The sequence below is a fragment of the Bombina bombina genome, chromosome 6, assembly GCF_027579735.1.
Source record: "Bombina bombina isolate aBomBom1 chromosome 6, aBomBom1.pri, whole genome shotgun sequence".
Taxonomy (NCBI): Eukaryota; Metazoa; Chordata; class Amphibia; order Anura; family Bombinatoridae; genus Bombina; species Bombina bombina.
In genome coordinates this window covers 1,070,373,939-1,070,392,756 of record NC_069504.1, presented here as the reverse complement: position 1 = coordinate 1,070,392,756, position 18,818 = coordinate 1,070,373,939, and the positions used below count along the sequence as shown (strand labels likewise).

At 37.8% G+C, this 18,818-nt stretch overlaps 1 protein-coding gene across 1 annotated transcript in view; it reads right to left on the bottom strand.

Moving 5' to 3' along the window:
- LOC128664194 (aldo-keto reductase family 1 member B1) overlaps positions 1-17,756 on the bottom strand; it is a 273,590-nt gene extending 255,834 nt beyond the window's left edge. The window contains exon 1 of the mRNA XM_053718958.1: positions 17,566-17,756. Within this exon, the coding sequence (XP_053574933.1) occupies positions 17,566-17,637 (72 nt within the window). The 5' untranslated portion in view covers positions 17,638-17,756. The remainder of the gene's footprint in view (positions 1-17,565) is intronic.
- Positions 17,757-18,818: the final 1,062 nt, after the last annotated feature.

The window sequence follows — 18,818 nt, the reverse complement described above, 5'->3', positions numbered from 1 at the left end:
GCTGACCCTGACGCCAGATGCCAAGTCAGTCGGAAGGCCAGGTGTGTTTGTCCTTGCGTGCAGTTTCTACTGCGCATGACAGCTTCGGACAAACACACTTGGCCTTTTAATATATAGGATGCCCCATTTCTCATTTAATTTAGCACTGAAAGTTGAGCAATTTCTAATTACCAGAACATGGAATGCACTGTGCTGACTTCACAAGGCTAAATCTGCTACATATCTGTCTCTAATTGACTTAGTTGATAACAGCTGCAAAACTCTTTTATACTAAATTTATGACAGTGACCTTGTTGTATGAGGAATAAAGCCCAAGATGGCGTCCCCTCAATTCCGATTGGCTGATAGGATTCTATCAGCCAATCGGAATTAAGGTAGGAAAATCTGATTGGCTGATGGAATCAGCCAATCAGATTGAGCTCGCATTCTATTGGCTGTTCCGATCAGCCAATAGAATGCGAGCTCAATCTGATTGGCTGATTGGATCAGCCAATCGGATTGAACTTGAATCTGATTGGCTGATTCCATCAGCCAATCAGATTTTCCTACCTTAATTCCGATTGGCTGATAGAATCCTATCAGCCAATCGGAATTGAGGGGACGCCATCTTGGATGACGTCCCTTAAAGGAGCCGTCATTCGTCGTAGTCCGTCGGTGAAGAAGGTGGTTCCGCGTCGGCGGAAGGAAGATTCAAGACCCGGCTTGGAAGATGACTTCGCCCGGATAGAAGACCTCTTCAGCGCCTCTTTGAAGATGACATCGGCCGGATCGAAGACTTCTTCAGCGCCGCCTGGATGATGACTTCATCGGATGGAAGATTTCTTCAGCGCCGCTTGAAGGATTAACTTCTTCCGCTCCGGATGTCCTCTTCAGTTCCATCGGTGGCTCGGCTGAGTGAAGACGACTCAAGGTAGGATGATCTTCAGGGGATTAGTGTTAGGTTTTTGTAAGGGGGGTTTGGGTTAGATTAGGGGTATGTGGGTGGTGGGTTTTAATGTTGGGGGGGGGGTTGTATTTTTATTTTACAGGCAAAAGAGCTGAACTTTTTGGGGCATGCCCCCACAAATGGCCCTTTTAAGGGCTGGTAAGGTAAAAGAGCTTTGAAATTTATGTAATTTAGAATAGGGTAGGGATTTTTTTTATTTTGGGGGGGGTTGTTATTTTATTAGGGGGCTTAGATTAGGTGTAAGTAGCTTAAAATTGTTGTAATATTTTTAACATGTTTGTAACTTAATTTTTTATTTTTTGTAACTTAGCTTTTTTTATTTTTTGTACTTTAGTTAGTTTATGTAATTGTATTTCATTGTAGTTATTTGTAGGCAGTTTATTTAGTTAATTTAATGATAGTGTAGTATTAGGTTTAATTGTAACTTAAGTTAGGATTTATTTTACAGGTAATTTTGTATTTCTTTTAGCTAGGTAGTTATTAAATAGTTAATAACTATTTAATAACTATTCTAACTAGCTAAAATAAATACAAAGTTACCTGTAAAATAAATATAAATCCTAAGATAGCTATAATATAATTATTAATTACATTGTAGCTATCTTAGGGTTTATTTTACAGGTAAGTATTTAGTTTTAAATAGGAATAATTTATTAAAGTATAGTGTAGTGTTAGGTGTAATTGTAACTTAGGTTAGGATTTATTTCACAGGTACATTTCTCTTTATTTTAGCTAGGTAAGCTATTAAATAGTTAATAACTATTTAATAGCTATTGTACATGGTTAAAATAAATTGAAAGGTACCTGTAAAATAAAAATAAATCCTAAGATAGCTAGAATATAATTATTATTTATATTGTAGCTATATTAGGGTTTATTTTAAAGGTAAGTATTTAGTTTTAAATAGGATTCATTTAGTTAATAAGAGTTAATTTATTTAGATTTATTTAATTAATATTTAAGTTAGGGGGCGTTAGGGTTAGGGTTAAGTTTAGGGGTTAATAATTTTATTACAGTGGCGGCGGCGTAGTGGGGGGCAGGATAGGGGTTAATAAATTTATTATAGGTGGCGACGGTGTAGGGGGGGCAGGATAGGGGTTAATACATTTAATATAGGTTGCGGCGGGTTCAGGGAGCGGCGGTTTAGGGGTTAATACATTTATTATAGTTGCGGTGGGCTCCGGGAGCGGCGGTTTAGGGGTTAATATGTATAGAGTAGCTTGCGGTGGGCTCCGGGAGCGGCGGTTTAGGGGGTAATAACTTTATTTAGTTGCGGCGGTGTAGGGGGTGTCAGATTAGTGGTGTTTAGACTCGGGGTACATGTTAGGGTGTTAGGTGTAGACAGCTCCCATAGAAATCAATGGGATGTCTGTCAGCAGCGAACTTGTACTTTCGCTATGGTCAGACTCCCATTGATTCCTATGGGATCCGCCGCCTCCAGGCTGGCGCTTTGAAAACCAGGTACGCTGGGCCGTAAAAGTGCCGAGCGTACCTGCTAGTTTTTTGATAGCTAGCAAAAGTAGTGAGAATGTGCCGCACTTGTGTGCGGAACATCTGGAGTGACGTAAGAATCGATCTGTGTCGGACTGAGTCCGGCGGATCGAAGCTTACGTCACAAAATTCTACTTTTGCCGGTCTCGAGCCTTTGATAACTAAGGCGTATCAGCCTCGCCACAAATACGCTGCGGAATACGCAGTGTATTTGAGGTTGACGGCTTGATAACTAGGCCCCTAAGTGTACATTACAGAAACAAAAACAGAGTTGCTTTCATTTATTACATTTTAACTGTAACAAAAATTTTTTTAGTTTTATATATGAGTACTTAGCATATAACTCATATGGATACCTCAGCAGAGTCCTTATTAGAATAGGTAGAATACAGAGATGGTCTATATAACCCCCATTAAGGGAGACCGCACATTCACCCCTAGATATAGTAAAGATACATAATACTAAGGGGATAACCATAGAGCCATCCGCCTAAATCAGATCCGGCATAGTTAACGGTTCCTATGACAACCAGATTATGACCGCGGGGTCATATATGGAGCCCACACAGCTGATCTAGGGACACATGTAGGAAAATAAGTTGATTTAAATAATATAGCGGGCAACAACAAGATGTTAACACTTATAATAATATACACACGTTTGCTTTAATAGGGTATGATCACACATGTAAGATTGATTCACGCAAACCGTGGTACTCACATAGAGAGGTATATACATAGAACACGGGACATAGATTATGTAATATTGTGTACACTTTGATATTTTGACAAACATAATGTATAAGAAGCAACTAGCAATAGGCAGCTATTGCAAGTACATTTGCTAAAAATTAAAAATTAACTTCTTTGAATAATGTTATACCGGAAAGGGTAGCACAGGTAGCACTTCCGGTTCACATACTGGAACGCAGTTTGCGTTCCACACACACAATGTTTGGCGCCACCACACTGAGAGGACACCCTACACAGGTTTTTTGAAAATTAGTTTGATTATTTGCACTTTCTATATAAGTTTGTTTGATGCAGTTTGTGTTTATGCTGATGATGGGGAGAAATTCCCCGAAAACGTTTCATTAAAAGTATTTTATTTGCTTTATCCAAAGACCTGTGAGTGCGACGTTTTTCCAGGAATATATATATATATATCTCTCTCTCTCTCTCTATAATATATCTCTATATATCTCTATATATATATATATATATATATATATATATATATATATCTCTATATATATATATATATATATATCTCTCTATATATATATATATATATATATATATATATCTCTCTATATATATATATCTCTATATATATATATATATATATATATCTCTATATATATATATATATCTCTATATATATATATATATCTCTATATATATATATATATCTCTATATATATATATATCTCTCTATATATATATATATATATATATATATCTCTATATATATATATATATATATATATATATATATATCTCTATATATATATATATATATATATATATATATATCTCTCTATATATATATATATATATCTCTATATATATATATCTCTATATATATATATATATATCTCTATATATATATATCTCTCTATATATATATCTCTATATAGAGAGAGATATAGAGATAGATATATATATATATATATATATATATATATATATATATATATATATATATATATATATATATATATATATATATATAGAGAGAGAGAGAGAGAGAGAGAGAGAGAGAGAGAGAGAGAGAGAGAGAGAGAGAGAGAGAGAGAGAGAGAGAGAGAGAGAGAGAGAGAGAGAGAGAGAGAGAGAGAGAGATAGATAGAGAGAGAGAGATATAGATATATAGAGAGAGAGATATAGAGATATATATATAGATATATATAGAGATATATAGATATATAGATATATAGAGAGAGATATACAGAGAGATATACAGATATATATATATATATATATATCATAAAATGTCTTATCCTCTGTGTTTTTAAGAATATTTGTGGACCTAAAAAGAAATGATTAACAACACTTATTTTTATTTCAGATGGACCATAGACAAGAAGATTCATGCATGCAGAATTTGTTAGAAATGTGAAACATGCTGTATTTACATGAATGCAATATCAGGATTTTAAATGCTATCAATCTTGAATAGTTAGCAATATAAATTACTTTAATATAATGTCAAAGACACATGATGTTTCATATTAAAATAATCAGAAAAATGATGCTGCCCCATCGACAATTAATATTGTGAGCGATTGATGCAAGAAGTTATGGTCTAATAAATAACCACTTCATAGAAATATTGAATTGTTAAAAATGTTGGATGGTGAAATGTATTGCTGTGTTGTTGTCATGCTGCCCCCGATGGACAAAATCCAGTGTTGCGATGCAGGTATTACAGCCAAGAGACGATTGGGTGTTGCAGGGATGCATCTCCCTGACAACATGCATTCCCAGATGAACCAATCCATATTCAGTTTCAAAGCAGCTGAATGTTAGTAGCTGCTATCTTAAGTCTCATTATGATATTTTAAATGCAACTCTGAATGAAAGGCTATTGTGAATAAGGTAAACGTGTACGAATTCTGCATATCATATTTTAATTGTTTTTTAACGCATATAATATTGATTCATATTCTGGTTCCCATAAATATATTTCAACGTGTTCATAGATATTAACTAATAAAGATTTCAGGAATTTATATTAATTTTATTGTCTTAGTATATGCATATTTGATTGTGGGTTTAGTTTAAAGAAAGGTTGTTAAATATATTAAGTTATAACCCTGCCATATACTCACATATTTGGAGAGTACTGCTAAGATTCTTATAAATATACTGACACTGTTTTCACTATCACTCACTTATATACCTCAAGCTAGTTCAGCTCACTGCCAAAAAGGGAACTCTGTCTAAAATAATTAACGCAGCATGGTCAGTTGGTGACGGCGGCTTGTAAAAAAAAAAAAAAAAATACTTATCACCTGTTAATAGGACCCTCAGGCATGGCAGCAGCTGATCCCGACATGTCCTCCGACTTTCCGATCCACAAGCTGTTGAGGACAGGACACAGCAGTCTCCTCTCCATTCCTGCCAGTGTTCCACGCTAGGCGCATCCGCAGGAACTCAAACAACTACGGTCATGTTCTCATGGTGCTGTCAATCACCAGGAGAACATGACCATCTCTGATTGGCTCCCTTGCTAGGAGACATCAAGAGATATGCCTCCTATTGGTCTCAATTGTACGTGCTAATATTTTGAATGCACACAGGTGGCGCTCCAGCACGGCTTTTCCTATGACCCATGTAGTGTTATGGAGGGAAGCTGCCCTGTACCTACCTCTCCATAGCGTTACATGGGGAGGGGGGGGGGAAATGGTGAATTTTTTTATTTATTAAAATTTAATTAAAAACTTTGCCCCATATGGCAGGGGAGGTCCTGCCTCCTATGACTGCACAGCATACATACATGGTTTGTATTTTTATTCTCCCAGAGTGTATTGGACATTGAGAAAAATGTACATTAAGATTCTGTAGACTTAAATAAAAAATTTATTTAAAAGATTAAAGGTGTTGGTCATTAAGAAAATAGCGATTAAATAACTTTTATTTTAAAATATCAATTTTTTTGTCCTTATCGCCCATCCCTAGTTTCACATGAGACCTTTTAAGCTTTGCATGCTTTGTCAGTTGTCTCAGGATTATTTTGGATTATCCCTGTCTTGGAGGATAATCAATCCATTGTTCAAGAGGCATCCTTTGTTATTCCAATTTGGACTGTAATCACAACAGATGCAAGTCTTTCAGGTTGGGGTGCATTCTGGGGATCCCAGAAAGCACAGGGAGTTTAGTCTCCTCGGGAGGCAAGGTTACTGATAAAATGTTCTGGAACTCAATTTTCAGGGCTCTTCAGAATAGCCTCTCCTGAAGAAGAAAAAAAAAAAAAGGACACTTATGTTTCCAGTAAGACAATGTCACAGCAGTGGCTTACTTTGGTCATCAAGGTGGAACTCCTAGTTCCCTGACAATGAGGGAGGTGTCTTGAATTCTGACTTGGGCAGACAACAATTTTTGTTGAGCAACTGGGAAGCACATTTTCTCAGTCGCCAGTCCCTTTATCCAGGGGAATAGTCTCTTCATCTTGAAGTCTTCAGTTAAGATTGTAGATCTGTGAGGACTTCCATAAATAGATCTGATGGCTTCTTGATTGAACAACAAACTTTCAAGATAGATCACGTGTCTTAAGAGGGTGCTGTAAGCCATAAAATCTTGTTTGAAAATAAATCTGAGGGGATACTAGACTAGACAGGCCTATTACAGGACATAAAACCAATCACAATATATATATATATTAAAAAAAAAAAAAAAAAACACTTTTTCTAACTTTGACCCCCACAATCTGTTACACATCTAGAATCACCAAAAAACACCCATGCTAAATAGTTTCTAAATTTTGTCCCGAGTTTAGAAATACCCAATGTTTACATGTTTTTTTTTGGAAGTTATAGGGCAATAAATACAAGTAGCACTTTGCTATTTCCAAACCACTTTTTTTCAAAATTAGCGCTAGTTACATTGGAACACTGATATCTTTCAGGAATCCCTAAATACATTGACATGTACATAATTTTAGAAGACATCCTAAAGTATTGATGTAGACCCATTTTGGTATATTTCATGCCACCATTTCACCGCCAAATGCGATCAAATAAAAAAAAATTGTTCACTTTTTCCCAAATATTTTCACGAATAGCAAACATATATGACTTTGGCGTTGCTTTTTGTTAATTAGTGGGCCGCTAAATGCCACTGCGCATCACACGTGTATTATGCCCAGCAGTGAAGCTGTTAATTAGCGAGGATGTAGGGAGCATCTAGGGTTAATTTTAGCTTTAGTGTAGTGTAATAGACAACCCCAAGTATTGATCTAGGCCCATCTTGGTATATTTCATGCTACCATTTCACCGCTAAATGCGATCAAATAAAAAAATAAATAAAAAAAAGTAAAATATTTCACAATTTTAGGTTTCTCACTGAAATTATTTACAAACAACTTTTGCAAGTATGGCATAAATGATTGTAAATGCTTCTCTGGGATCCCCTTTCTTTAGAAATAGCAGACATATATGGCTTTGGCGTTGCTTTTTGGTAATTATAAGGCCGCTAAATGCCGCTGTACACCACACATGTATTATGCCCAGCAGTGCAGGGGTTAATTAGGTAGCTTGTAGGGAGCTTGCAAGGTTAATTTTAGCTTTAGGGTAGAGATCAGCCTCCCACATCACACCACAGGATCCTTCCCAAACAGCTCTCTTCCCTCCCCCATCCTACAATTGTCCCCGCCATCTTAAGTACTGGCAGAAAGTCTGCCAGTACTAAAATAAAAGGTATATTTTAAATAAAAAAATAATAATTGTATAGCATATTTACATATGCTGCGGTGTAGGATCCCCCCTTAGCCCCCAACCAGCTCTCTAACCCTCCCCCTCTACCTTACTGGGAGCCATCTTGGGTACTGGCAGCTGTCTGCCAGTACCCAGTTTAGAAAAAAATGCCTTTATTTTTTTTCTGTAGTGTAGCTTCCCCACCCATAGACAAACCACCACTCCCTCCCAGATCCCTTACAATTAACATTTTCTGCTGTCCCCCCCCTCCCACTTATCAATCCACATTTTTCTGTAGTATAGCGGTTCCCACCCGCTCCCTCCCCGTGCACACGTCCGCCACCGCCCATGCGCGCTCCCGACAACCCCGCCCCCCCTCTCCATTCTTCCATCGATGGCCTCCCACCCACCAACGATTGCAGCCATCGATGCCGGTGCAGAGAGGGCCACAGAGTGGCTCTCTCTACATCGGATGGGGGAAAAATGTTATTGCAGGATGCCTCGATAACTGCAATAACCGTAAAGCGTCTGGAAGCGATCAGGATCACTTCCAGACGCTTTAATCCCCAACGTTGTACAGGGTATGTCGCTGGTCTTTAAAGACCAGGTTGTGTGCGACGTACCCTGTACGACTCGTGTCGTTAAGAGAGAAAACGGCAGCAAAAAAAAAAAAACACACACAACTTTTTATTCAGTCAGGTTTTAGACATGCAAGTCAGTTTCATGTTACATGGTTTATTACCTGACTGAATAAAAGGCTTTACTTTTATTTGTTGCAGTTCTCTCTAAAACAGAATGATTCAGTTTCATAGGGATTACTTTTTTTTTTTTTTTTTTTTATTGAGGTTTAAAGGAAAAAGGCATACAAATTTCAAAAAACAAAGGACGTAAAGAAAAAAAGAATAATAAAATTTTACAATACAGTATTGAATGATAAGATACAATATATATTATATGCCTTACAATTTTTAAGCCTTACAAGCTGTATGAGTGGCCACTGTCGACCCTCAACATAAGTTCTAATAATAATACAGAAAAAAAAAGGCCTCACAAAATACAGGAGATCACTTATGGATCTTGTTAAAAAAAAAAAAAAAAACCTCAGTTTTATAATAGAATGTGTGTTTATAACTTCAACTAGGAGTAATCAATAATAATACAAACAGAATACCAACCTGAGATAACAGTAGTCTAGGCGTACATAAAAAGTAGGAAAAGGTATTAGTAGTTGCGAGATCACACTATATGTATTGTGGGTATGGAAGAGTGGAAGCATTCTTTAAGCCTAGGTGTCTGGTAATTAAACCGTGGGGAAAAAGAAGACTACAAGAGAAACATGGATATGCAGCAGAGTGCCGAGGGGTAGGGAAAAAAAAAAAAAAAAAAGGGGGGGGGAAGAAGGAAGAGGGGAAGGAGGGGGAAGGCGGACAGTAAGGGATGCTAAGACCTATACATTCGACGGGACCACTGTACCCACTGAGTCCTGGCTCTATTTAATGTGTCTCCAAATTTCCCAAGTCTGAACGTGTAAGGTTGTCTTGTTATTAATGGTAAAGATAGGGCTCTCCATAACCTCCAAGTAATCCATGATTTTAGCTATATCATTCCAGGAGGGAGGCCTAGCCTGTTTCCAAAGTCGAGCAATCGAGAGCTTAATGGCCATCAGTAGATAAATAGTAAACAACCCCCTAGGGTTGAGGGGAGTCTCAATTGACAAGTGAAAAAGTATGGTTTCCGGCTTGGTCCATATAGTGGAATCGAGAACATGACACTTGCATCCAGAGAGGCTGCAGTATGGGGCATTCCCACCACACATGTGAGGGTGAGCCCATTTCCCCACATTCCCTCCAGCATAGCGGAGAATTTAGGGGAGATATTTTGAAAAGCCGTAGGGGAGTAAGATGCCACTGGGTGTAAATTTTGAGGTGTAGCTCTAATAAGGTGATACAGTGAATAGCCTGTTTCGTGAGAAACATGGCCTCGGTCCACTCTTCCTGTGAAGCATGGAAGCAGAGAGCTCTTTCCCACGATACAATGTAAGAAGATTTATAAAAAGTCGGGGGGTTAAGCAAATCTTTATAGGAAATGGATAGTGATCTGGGAATTCTCAGAGCCGTAGCCCAACGCTTTTCCCAATTAGTAAGAGCCCGTAAGGGAAATGTTGTAAACCCCCATGAATGGAGTAGGCTCCTAAGCCTCCAGAATTCAAATTGAAGTAGTTGAGTAGGATGGTATGTGGAGGAAAAGGAGGCTGGCGACATTAATTGTCCCCCTGGGAAAAGATCCTTAATGGTGGAGATGCCATGCGAATGCCATAGTGAAGGATGTGAGTCCTTAAGAGCCCGAAGTAGGCCTGACAGCGTATGAACCGGTGAGGGATGCGGAGCAATCTGTGGTAGGGATCTGATTTTATCCCAAAAACGTAACGCCGACAGGATTATAAAATTCTGGATACGAAAAGAAGCACGGGTATGCTTGGGGATCCAAAGCAAGTCCGAAAGAGTGAGCGAGTCAGGAAGAGTCGCCTGCTCTATTCTCCACCACTTACATTCCGAAGTATCCATATTCCACGGGAATATATGGGCTAACCTTGAGGCCTTGTGATAACACGCCAGGTTAGGGGCGCCCGCGCCCCCACTCAGCACTGGGAGTTGTAAGTTTTTGTAGCCACTCGTGGCCGATTAAATTTCCAAATAAATTTATTACAAAGCAGTTGGAATTTCCCTATAAGAGATTTGGGTATAGGTATTGGCAAGGTTCTAAACAGGTAGGTCAGCTTTGGTAGGAGAGTCATTTTAAAAGCTGCAACCCTTCCTAACCATGAGATACAAGGAACATTCCAGCGCTCTACTGAGTTCTGAAAGGAATGCAGAAGAGGGTAAAAGTTGGATTCAACTATAGTGGCGACATTCCAAGATAAGAATACTCCTAGACATAGGGATTACTTTTAACCCCTCCAGATTCATAGGGATTACTTTTAACCCCTCCAACTAAAAGAAAAAAAAAAGAAAAAAAATCAGACTGTCTGCCAAACACAAGAGGCCAGCAAGCCCTACACTGAGAGAGGGATCCTGATTGCCTGTGAAGTCCAGGTGGCCAGTCAGCTGGAGGCTGTAGAGATCCAGCTTGCTCTTCTAGCACTTATCCATAGTTCTTTATTCATTGCGAGTACCCTTTTGGGAATTTTTATTCTGATCAATATATGTTTTGAAACTTTCTGCCCCATGAGGCGCCCTTCTTTCCATTCCAAACTTCCAAGATACTTTGTGAGGTCCAGGGATCTTAAGGCAGAGTTTGTGGATGCTCTAGTAGCTCCTTGATTATTTTGTCTGGTTTACATTTTCCTCCTCTTGATATATTACCAAGAGTGATATCCAGGATCAAGCAGCAATTTTCCTTAGTAATTCAATTGCTCTAGCTTGGCGTCGCAAAACTTGAGATGTCCAGTTATCCTCCGTGTCCTCTTCCTCTGCGCCACAATCTTTTGTTTCAAGGTCCGTTTTTCATCAGGATCTCAAATCTCTAAACTTGATGGCTTGGAGATTGAATGCTCAGTTCTTATACAGAAAGTTTTGTTCTGATTTGTCATTGAGACTTTGATACAGGCTTGAAACCCTGTGACAAGGAAGATTTATCACAAGATTTGAAAGGCCTTAATTTCTTGGTGTGTGGAGCATGGTTTTAGCTTTTTAGATTCTTAAAGATGGTTTGGATAAAGGTTTATCCCTTAGTTCTTTAAAGGGCATATCTAGATTCTGTCCGTCTTATTTCACAACAACATTGCAGTTTCCTGATATTCAGAGTATTGTTCAGGATTTAGTAAGTATTAAACCAGAGTTTAAACCAATTTCTCCTCCTTGAAATCTTAATTTGGTTCTAAGAGATTTGCAAATTCCTCCTTTTGAACCTATGCATAATTTGGAAATTCAACGTATGTCCTGGATGGTTTTGTCTCTTGACAATCTGTCTTTTCATACGAGTCTATTTTTTTTTTTTTTTATCAGCATAAGGCAATTTTGAAAACTAAGTTTGATTTTTTTTTTTGCCTAAAGAGGTTTCTTCTGACAATATTAATTGTGAGATTGTTGTTCCTTCTCATTGTCCTTATCCAAAGAATTTTAAGTAGAGACTTCTCCGTGCTTTGGATGTTGTCAGACTTTTGAAGATCTTATTGCAGGCTACTAATGATTTTAGGCAATCCTCTAGTTTGCTTGTTAATTTTTCCGGTTCCATGAAGGCTATAGCCGATTGGTTTTTCGGTTAAAGCTTTTGATACATAAGACTTACTTGGACGCAGGGACACAGTCTCCTCCTAAACATATTGCCCACTCTACTGTTGATTACATTTGCAAGGCAGCTACTTGACCTTTCTTACATACTTTTTCTAAATTCTATTTGATGTTTTTGCTTCTTCTGAAGCAGCCTTTGGTAGGAAAATCTTTCAAATAGCTGTTTCTAGTTGTTAAATATTGTTGTATATAGGTATTAATTTTGTCCCACTCGCATTACTCATGGATGCCACAGCTTGGGTATTAGTTTCCCAGGAGTAACGGCTTGCAGACCCACCTTTAACAAAGAAAATATAAAATTTATGCTGCTTACTTGATAAATTAATTTATTTCATGGGGGAGAGAGTCCACAAGACCCCACCTATTTATTCATATATTTTTTTTCTAATCCTTGCTTGGCTATATGTCAAACTAATTTACCAGTGAGGTGGAAGGGTATTTAAAGTGATGGGAAATCCTAGCGTCTGTGAAACGCTAGGATTTTCCAGTGAAACAAATAAAGCGGACTTTAAGTCATGAAGTATAAAATACATATATTTTATACTTAATGACTGAAAGTCCCCTTTATTTGTTCCACTGGTAAATCCTAGCGTTTCAAAAATCAAGTTGGATTTGTGGTGTCATGTATTGCAGCTGCACAGTGACATACCCACAACATGCACTATCAGAACTGGAGGTTCATTAGAGTGAAAAATAAAATATTTAAGTCAGCAACTTAATGCTACCTAGTGTAGAGTCACCAGATATGAGCTGTTAACCATAAAGCTATGAGAAATACTATTGTGCAGATCAGCTGCAGGTACTGCACTTTCCTTATCTCAGGGTGATTTTTGTGTGGTGTGTTGCATATGCTAATCATGATTTACACAGGACAACTGCCCAGCGCTCTGTGACTCTGATCAAAATTGTCAATTCCTGCAAGATCTGCCCAGGTTGCCACTTGAAAGAAGCAACAGGGAGATGAGCAGGTCAGGTATATACATTTAAATAGCAGGTATAATTGTGCAGCATATGTTTCACAATATTGATATGGAATGATTTTAAGAGAGGTGATACATTTAATACTGTGTAGTTACTTCAAGGATGCTTTGGTTCTGGTTGAATTTAAAAATATAAAGTTTAGTTAGGGAAAAAAAGGTTACCCAGTAATAAAGCTAAACAATCATAAAATTGTATTCGAAGTATGATTAATTTGGGCTTATTTTTAATTCAGATACAATAACAGTTTATTTGTAACTAGTCCTAAAGCCCGTTTACACGGGCCATTTTTTGCAGTACAGCGGTTCCACCCCTTGCGCACTCTCCCTCCCCCTCTCTCTCTTCCGCGCTCTCTTCCCCTCCTCCTTTTTGCTGGTGGTGTGTATATCTAGAGACAGACATAGAGACGGACAGATATATATATATATATATATATATACACACACACATATATATCCGTTTATATAATGAGAAAATGGCACTGATAGACTTCCTCGACACAGGGTTACCACAAACCATTAATTTGTACATAGAGCAATATCTGAGAAGCGCAACAAAACGAGATATGCTTGTATCTAGAATTTCTGAATCCCTTGCCACTAGAAACCCAGCTTAAAGGGACAGTAAACACCTTATGATTACAAGATCTTTCTTCAGTTGTGCAATAAGTAGGTGAGTAATTTTTCATTTAATGGATTATCTCATTGGTTGCTGCAATTGTTTTTCAATAGCCAAACTCCTCCCAGTTCTTTTTTTTTTTGGAGGAGACTTTACAGAGTTTGCTTATGGAGTACACACAAATAGCCACAGTTATTTTGTTATAAAAACTGTTTCAGGGGTGGAACTTCTATTGGTGCAGTGGCACCAGGTACTAAGGGGGACCATATCAACCCGTCTATACATAGGCATGTGTGTAGAAAGAATATGTACAATTCTAATGCAGAAGAGACTTTTATTAGTGCAGGTTCATCTATCTATTCTTAAAATCCTTATACAGAGCAACATGAATATTATTGCTATTCCTTACTATGGAGTTACTTTTGGGGGGGACAAAACATTTGTGCACCAGGGCCCTCTGTTAAAGGGATATGAAACCCAAATATTTGCATTCATGGTTCAGATAGAGAATACAATTTTAAACAACTTTCTGATTTACTTCTATTATCTAATTTGTTTCATTCTCTTTGTATCATTTGTTGAAGGAGCAGCATTGCACTACTGGTTTCTCACTGAACACATGGGTGAGACAATCACAATCAAAATATACATATGCAGCCACCAATTAACAGCTAGAACCTAGGTTCTCTGCTGCTCATGAGCTTGCCTAGATAAACCTTTCAGCAAAGGATAACAAGAGAAGGAAGCAAATTAAATAATAGAAGTAAATTGGAAAGTTGTTAAATTATATTCTCTATCTGAATCATGAAAAAACATTTTTGGGCTTCATGTCCCTTTAAGTAGGTCCGCTACTGGTTTGTTTTGCGCTTATCTTATAATCTTTGCCAAAGTCAAACAGGGACAGATATGATTTAGAAGCTTGCCAAGAGCACTTTGATTTTTTATAAACGTATGAAGTTCATTTTATATTTTAAAATTCAACCTTTTCAGAACCAAAGTGAAGTAACTACACAGTATTAAAGGGATACTAAACCCAATTTTTTTCTTTCATGATTCAGATAGAGCATGAGATTTTAAGCAACTTTCTAATTTACTCCTATTATCAATTTTTATTTATTTATAAAATATTTTACCAGGAAGGATACATTGAGATTTCTCTCGTTTTCAAGTATGTCCTGGGATCACAATACATTGCATTGATACAATAGGGTACAATAAAATACAAAAACAATAATAAAAATACACATTATATGCAAACATTTAACATAGAGCAGGTACGAAATATTTAATCAACCATGACAGGTGCATTCTATTTTGAGATATGTATAGAGGGATCTCTTAAAGGATTTTAGGCTTGGGGAAGTTTTTAAAGTGTGAGGGAGGTCATTCCATAATTGTGGCGCTCTGTAGGAAAAGGAGGATCGAGCTGCTTTTTTTTTTGTATTGAGGCAAGCTAAATAATGTGCTGTTATTGGATCGGAGGTTATAGGAGGTGGGAATAGCAGGGGAGAGCATTCTGCTCAGGTAGGGTGGGAGCTTCCCAGAAAGGCTCTTGAACACAAGGCAGGAAAGATGGAGGGTGCATCTGGATTCCAGCGACAGCCAGTTTAGTTCTTTTAGCATGACACAATGGTGGGTCCTGTAGTTACATTGTAGCACAAAGCGGCAGAGCGAGTTATATAACGTACTTAGTTTATTAAGGTGAGTTTGCGGAGCAGGTGCATATACTATGTCCCCATAATCCAAGATAGGCATCAGCATTTGCTGTACAATCTTTTCCTTTACTGTAGGGCTGAGGCAAGATTTGTTTCTGTACAGGGCACCTAGTTTTGGATAAAGTTTAGAGGCAATTTTTTCTATGTGGAGTCCAAAAGATAGATTGGGGTCTAACAACATACCTAAGTATTTAAAAGAGTGGACTGCGGTCAGCGTGCAATTGGATTTTTTTTTTATGCGAAGATGGGAATTTTGTAATTTATGTATTTTAGGTCCCGTTCCAAAGATCATTGTGACCGTTTTGTCAGTGTTTAGGAAGAGTTTGTTTTTCGAGATCCACTTTACCTCTGTGAACTGGTCTTGGAGCACTGTTTCAAGCTGCAGCATATCAGATTTGTTTGCATAGATTACCGTGTCGTCTGCGTACATGTGTACAGTTGAGGATTTGCAGACATTAGGCAAATCATTTATAAATAATGTGAATAGTAGGGGGCCGAGAATGGAACCTTGGGGAACACCACATGTGACCGGGAGAGGGAGGGAGTCACTGTTAGAGACAGAGACATATTGTGATCGATCCGATACATATGATTTAAACCAGGTTAACGGGTGATCAGCAATACCAGAGTTTTTTAGTTTGAGAAGTAGTAGGTCATGGTCCACTGTGTCAAAAGCCTTTGCAATCAAGGAAAATAGCTCCAGTTAGTTCTCCTTGTTCCATGGCAGTTTGGATGTCGTTGCAAACTTTTAGGAGGGCAGTTGTAGTGGAGTGATTCGGTCTGAAACCTGATTGATCAGGGGTCAGATAGTTAGAAAGTTGATAATACTCGCATAATTGCGTATGGACGCATTTTTCTAGGATTTTTGACAATACAGGGAGCAGTGATATAGGACGATATTTAGAAACCAAGGTTAACTGCCCACTTTTATGAATAGGCACTACTTTTGCAGTTTGGGAGTGGATTGGTGGATTTTGTAAGTTATTTATGAGTTTCCAAAACTTTCTAGGGTTACATATATTATTGTTCAGATTTTCACAGAAATATTGCGCCTTAGCCAATTTTGTTTGTTTAGTACATATATTTCGCCAATTTCTATATACACAGTGATCATTCATAGAGCCAGTATGCTTGAACTTTGACCACAATGCGATCTTGATTTGAAAAAACAGTACTGTGAGCTTTAGAGCCAGACGATTTTTTTGTTCAGCACTTGTTGATTTGTGGCTAAATGTAGCAAACCAATTAGCAAGAACTACCCAGGTGCTGAACAAAAAAATGGGCCGGCTCCTAACCTTTCATTACTGCTTTTCAAATCAAGATAACATGATGAGAACAAAGAAAAATTGATAATAGGAGTAAATTAGAAAGTTGCTTAAAATTGCATGCTCTATCTGAATCACGAAATAAAAAATGTGGGGTTAGTATCCCTTTAAAAATGTATCACATCTCATTAAACCATTCCACAACATTGACAGCACTCTCACTGATTATGATAAAAATGGTCAATTGCTGCAAGATCTACCCAGGTTACCACTTGAAAGAAGCAGCTGGGAAATGAGCAAGTGTATACATGAAAATATAATAAATAACTGCTATGGATGTTTCACAATATTGATATGGAATAATTGAATGAGATCAATACCTTTAATACTGTGTACTTGCTTCAATGGTACTTTGGTTCTGAAAAAGTTAAATTTCAAAATATAGTTTACTTTGACAAACTTAGAGGGAAAGGGTCACCCAGTAATAAAGCTAAATAATTATATTTATGATTAATTTGGGTTTATTTACTTCACATACAATAACAGTTTTTGTGTAAAGGCTAAAGTTTCTCTATTATAACATGTGCAGCATATTTAAATACTCTGCAGAATAGTAATGAAGTTACTGCCACTAAGGTCACGTTAGGACACTACTATAGATGGTCTATTGTGCAAGTTATCAGCGCCTATAACAAACACAACCGCTCCCACAACCTGCAGACTGTCACAGGGGTTGACGTCTACTCTTGGCAAGCGCTGCGTACATGGAAATTTGATCCAAAGATATTTTCCACAGGATCCAAAGCACTCTGAGGCCGTGAACCATATGCAACAGCACAAACTCACCTTCCACGTACCCAGCCCCACAATGGGCATCTGCGCTCCGGTGCATAACTGCACACGAGTGGGCCCTTTCATCGTGCGATCACAGCAAAAGAAGACACTGACAGCGGAGATACAAAGCGCAAAACAATAGGAGCTCGCTCACCAGGACAAAGTTATACGAGCGATCCGAGCGCTGATTGGCTAAACGTTAGGTTGTTGGTCCACGCTGATTGGCTAAAGCGCGCTGAAGTGTTGGCCTAGATAAAATAAGCTGTCAGTGTCAGTTTGAAAACCATTTTAGATTTGTTGGTTTATGGTTATGAGCCACAGTGACACGGGGAGTGTACAGTACTTTAAACCTTCATAATGAAGTAGTGACGTTTCATAAGATTTAAAACGGGCACAAACTTTTTTCACCTATAAGACCAGTATACCAAATATCATATTTTTAGCACAGGAAACTATATTATTCTATAAAAACAAACTCAAAAATGAGTTAGCAATTAAAGGGACAGGCTAGAGTAAAATTGGTTTTCCATGAATGTGTTCCCAATTACGTTTTATACCAGATGTAGAGTATACAATGTATGATAAATTGCTAATTTATGTTTATTTTTGTAAATTAAATAGCTGGATTTGCTTTTTGAAACCACAACCTAGCAAAATAGGTTAAAGGACCAGTCAACACAGTAGATTTGCATAGTCAACAAATGCAAGATAACAAGACAATGCAATAGCACTTAGTCTGAACTTCAAATGAGTAGTAGATTTTTTTTCTGACATTTTTAAAAGTTATGTCTTTTTCCACTCCCCCTGTACCATGTGACAGCCATCAGCCAATCACAAATGCATACATGTATCATGTGACAGCCATCAGCCATTCACAAATGCATACACACTTATTCTTGCACATGCTCAGTAGGAGCTGGTGACTCAAAAAGTTTAAATATAAAAAGACTTTGCACATTTTGTTACAAGATATGGCATGGCCTCAGACAATGACTCCCCTGGGGGGAAAGCCGTGATTGGAGGAAGCCGGATTAGTCATTGCTGACTTGTGAAGAGAGGATCTCCGTGTGGGGGAAGCTGCTCCGGCTGTGAAAAAAAGAAAGGTAAGTTTTTAAACAAAACGGCTGCTTTCTAAACTTTGATGAATAAAAGTGCCCCTGCTTTTAATAGTATTTTTAAAAAACAGGCTTTCATTCATCAAAGTTTACCTTCACAAGTTTCTCAGAGTGCCATCCTTCAAGATGGAGACTATACGCTCCATTCTC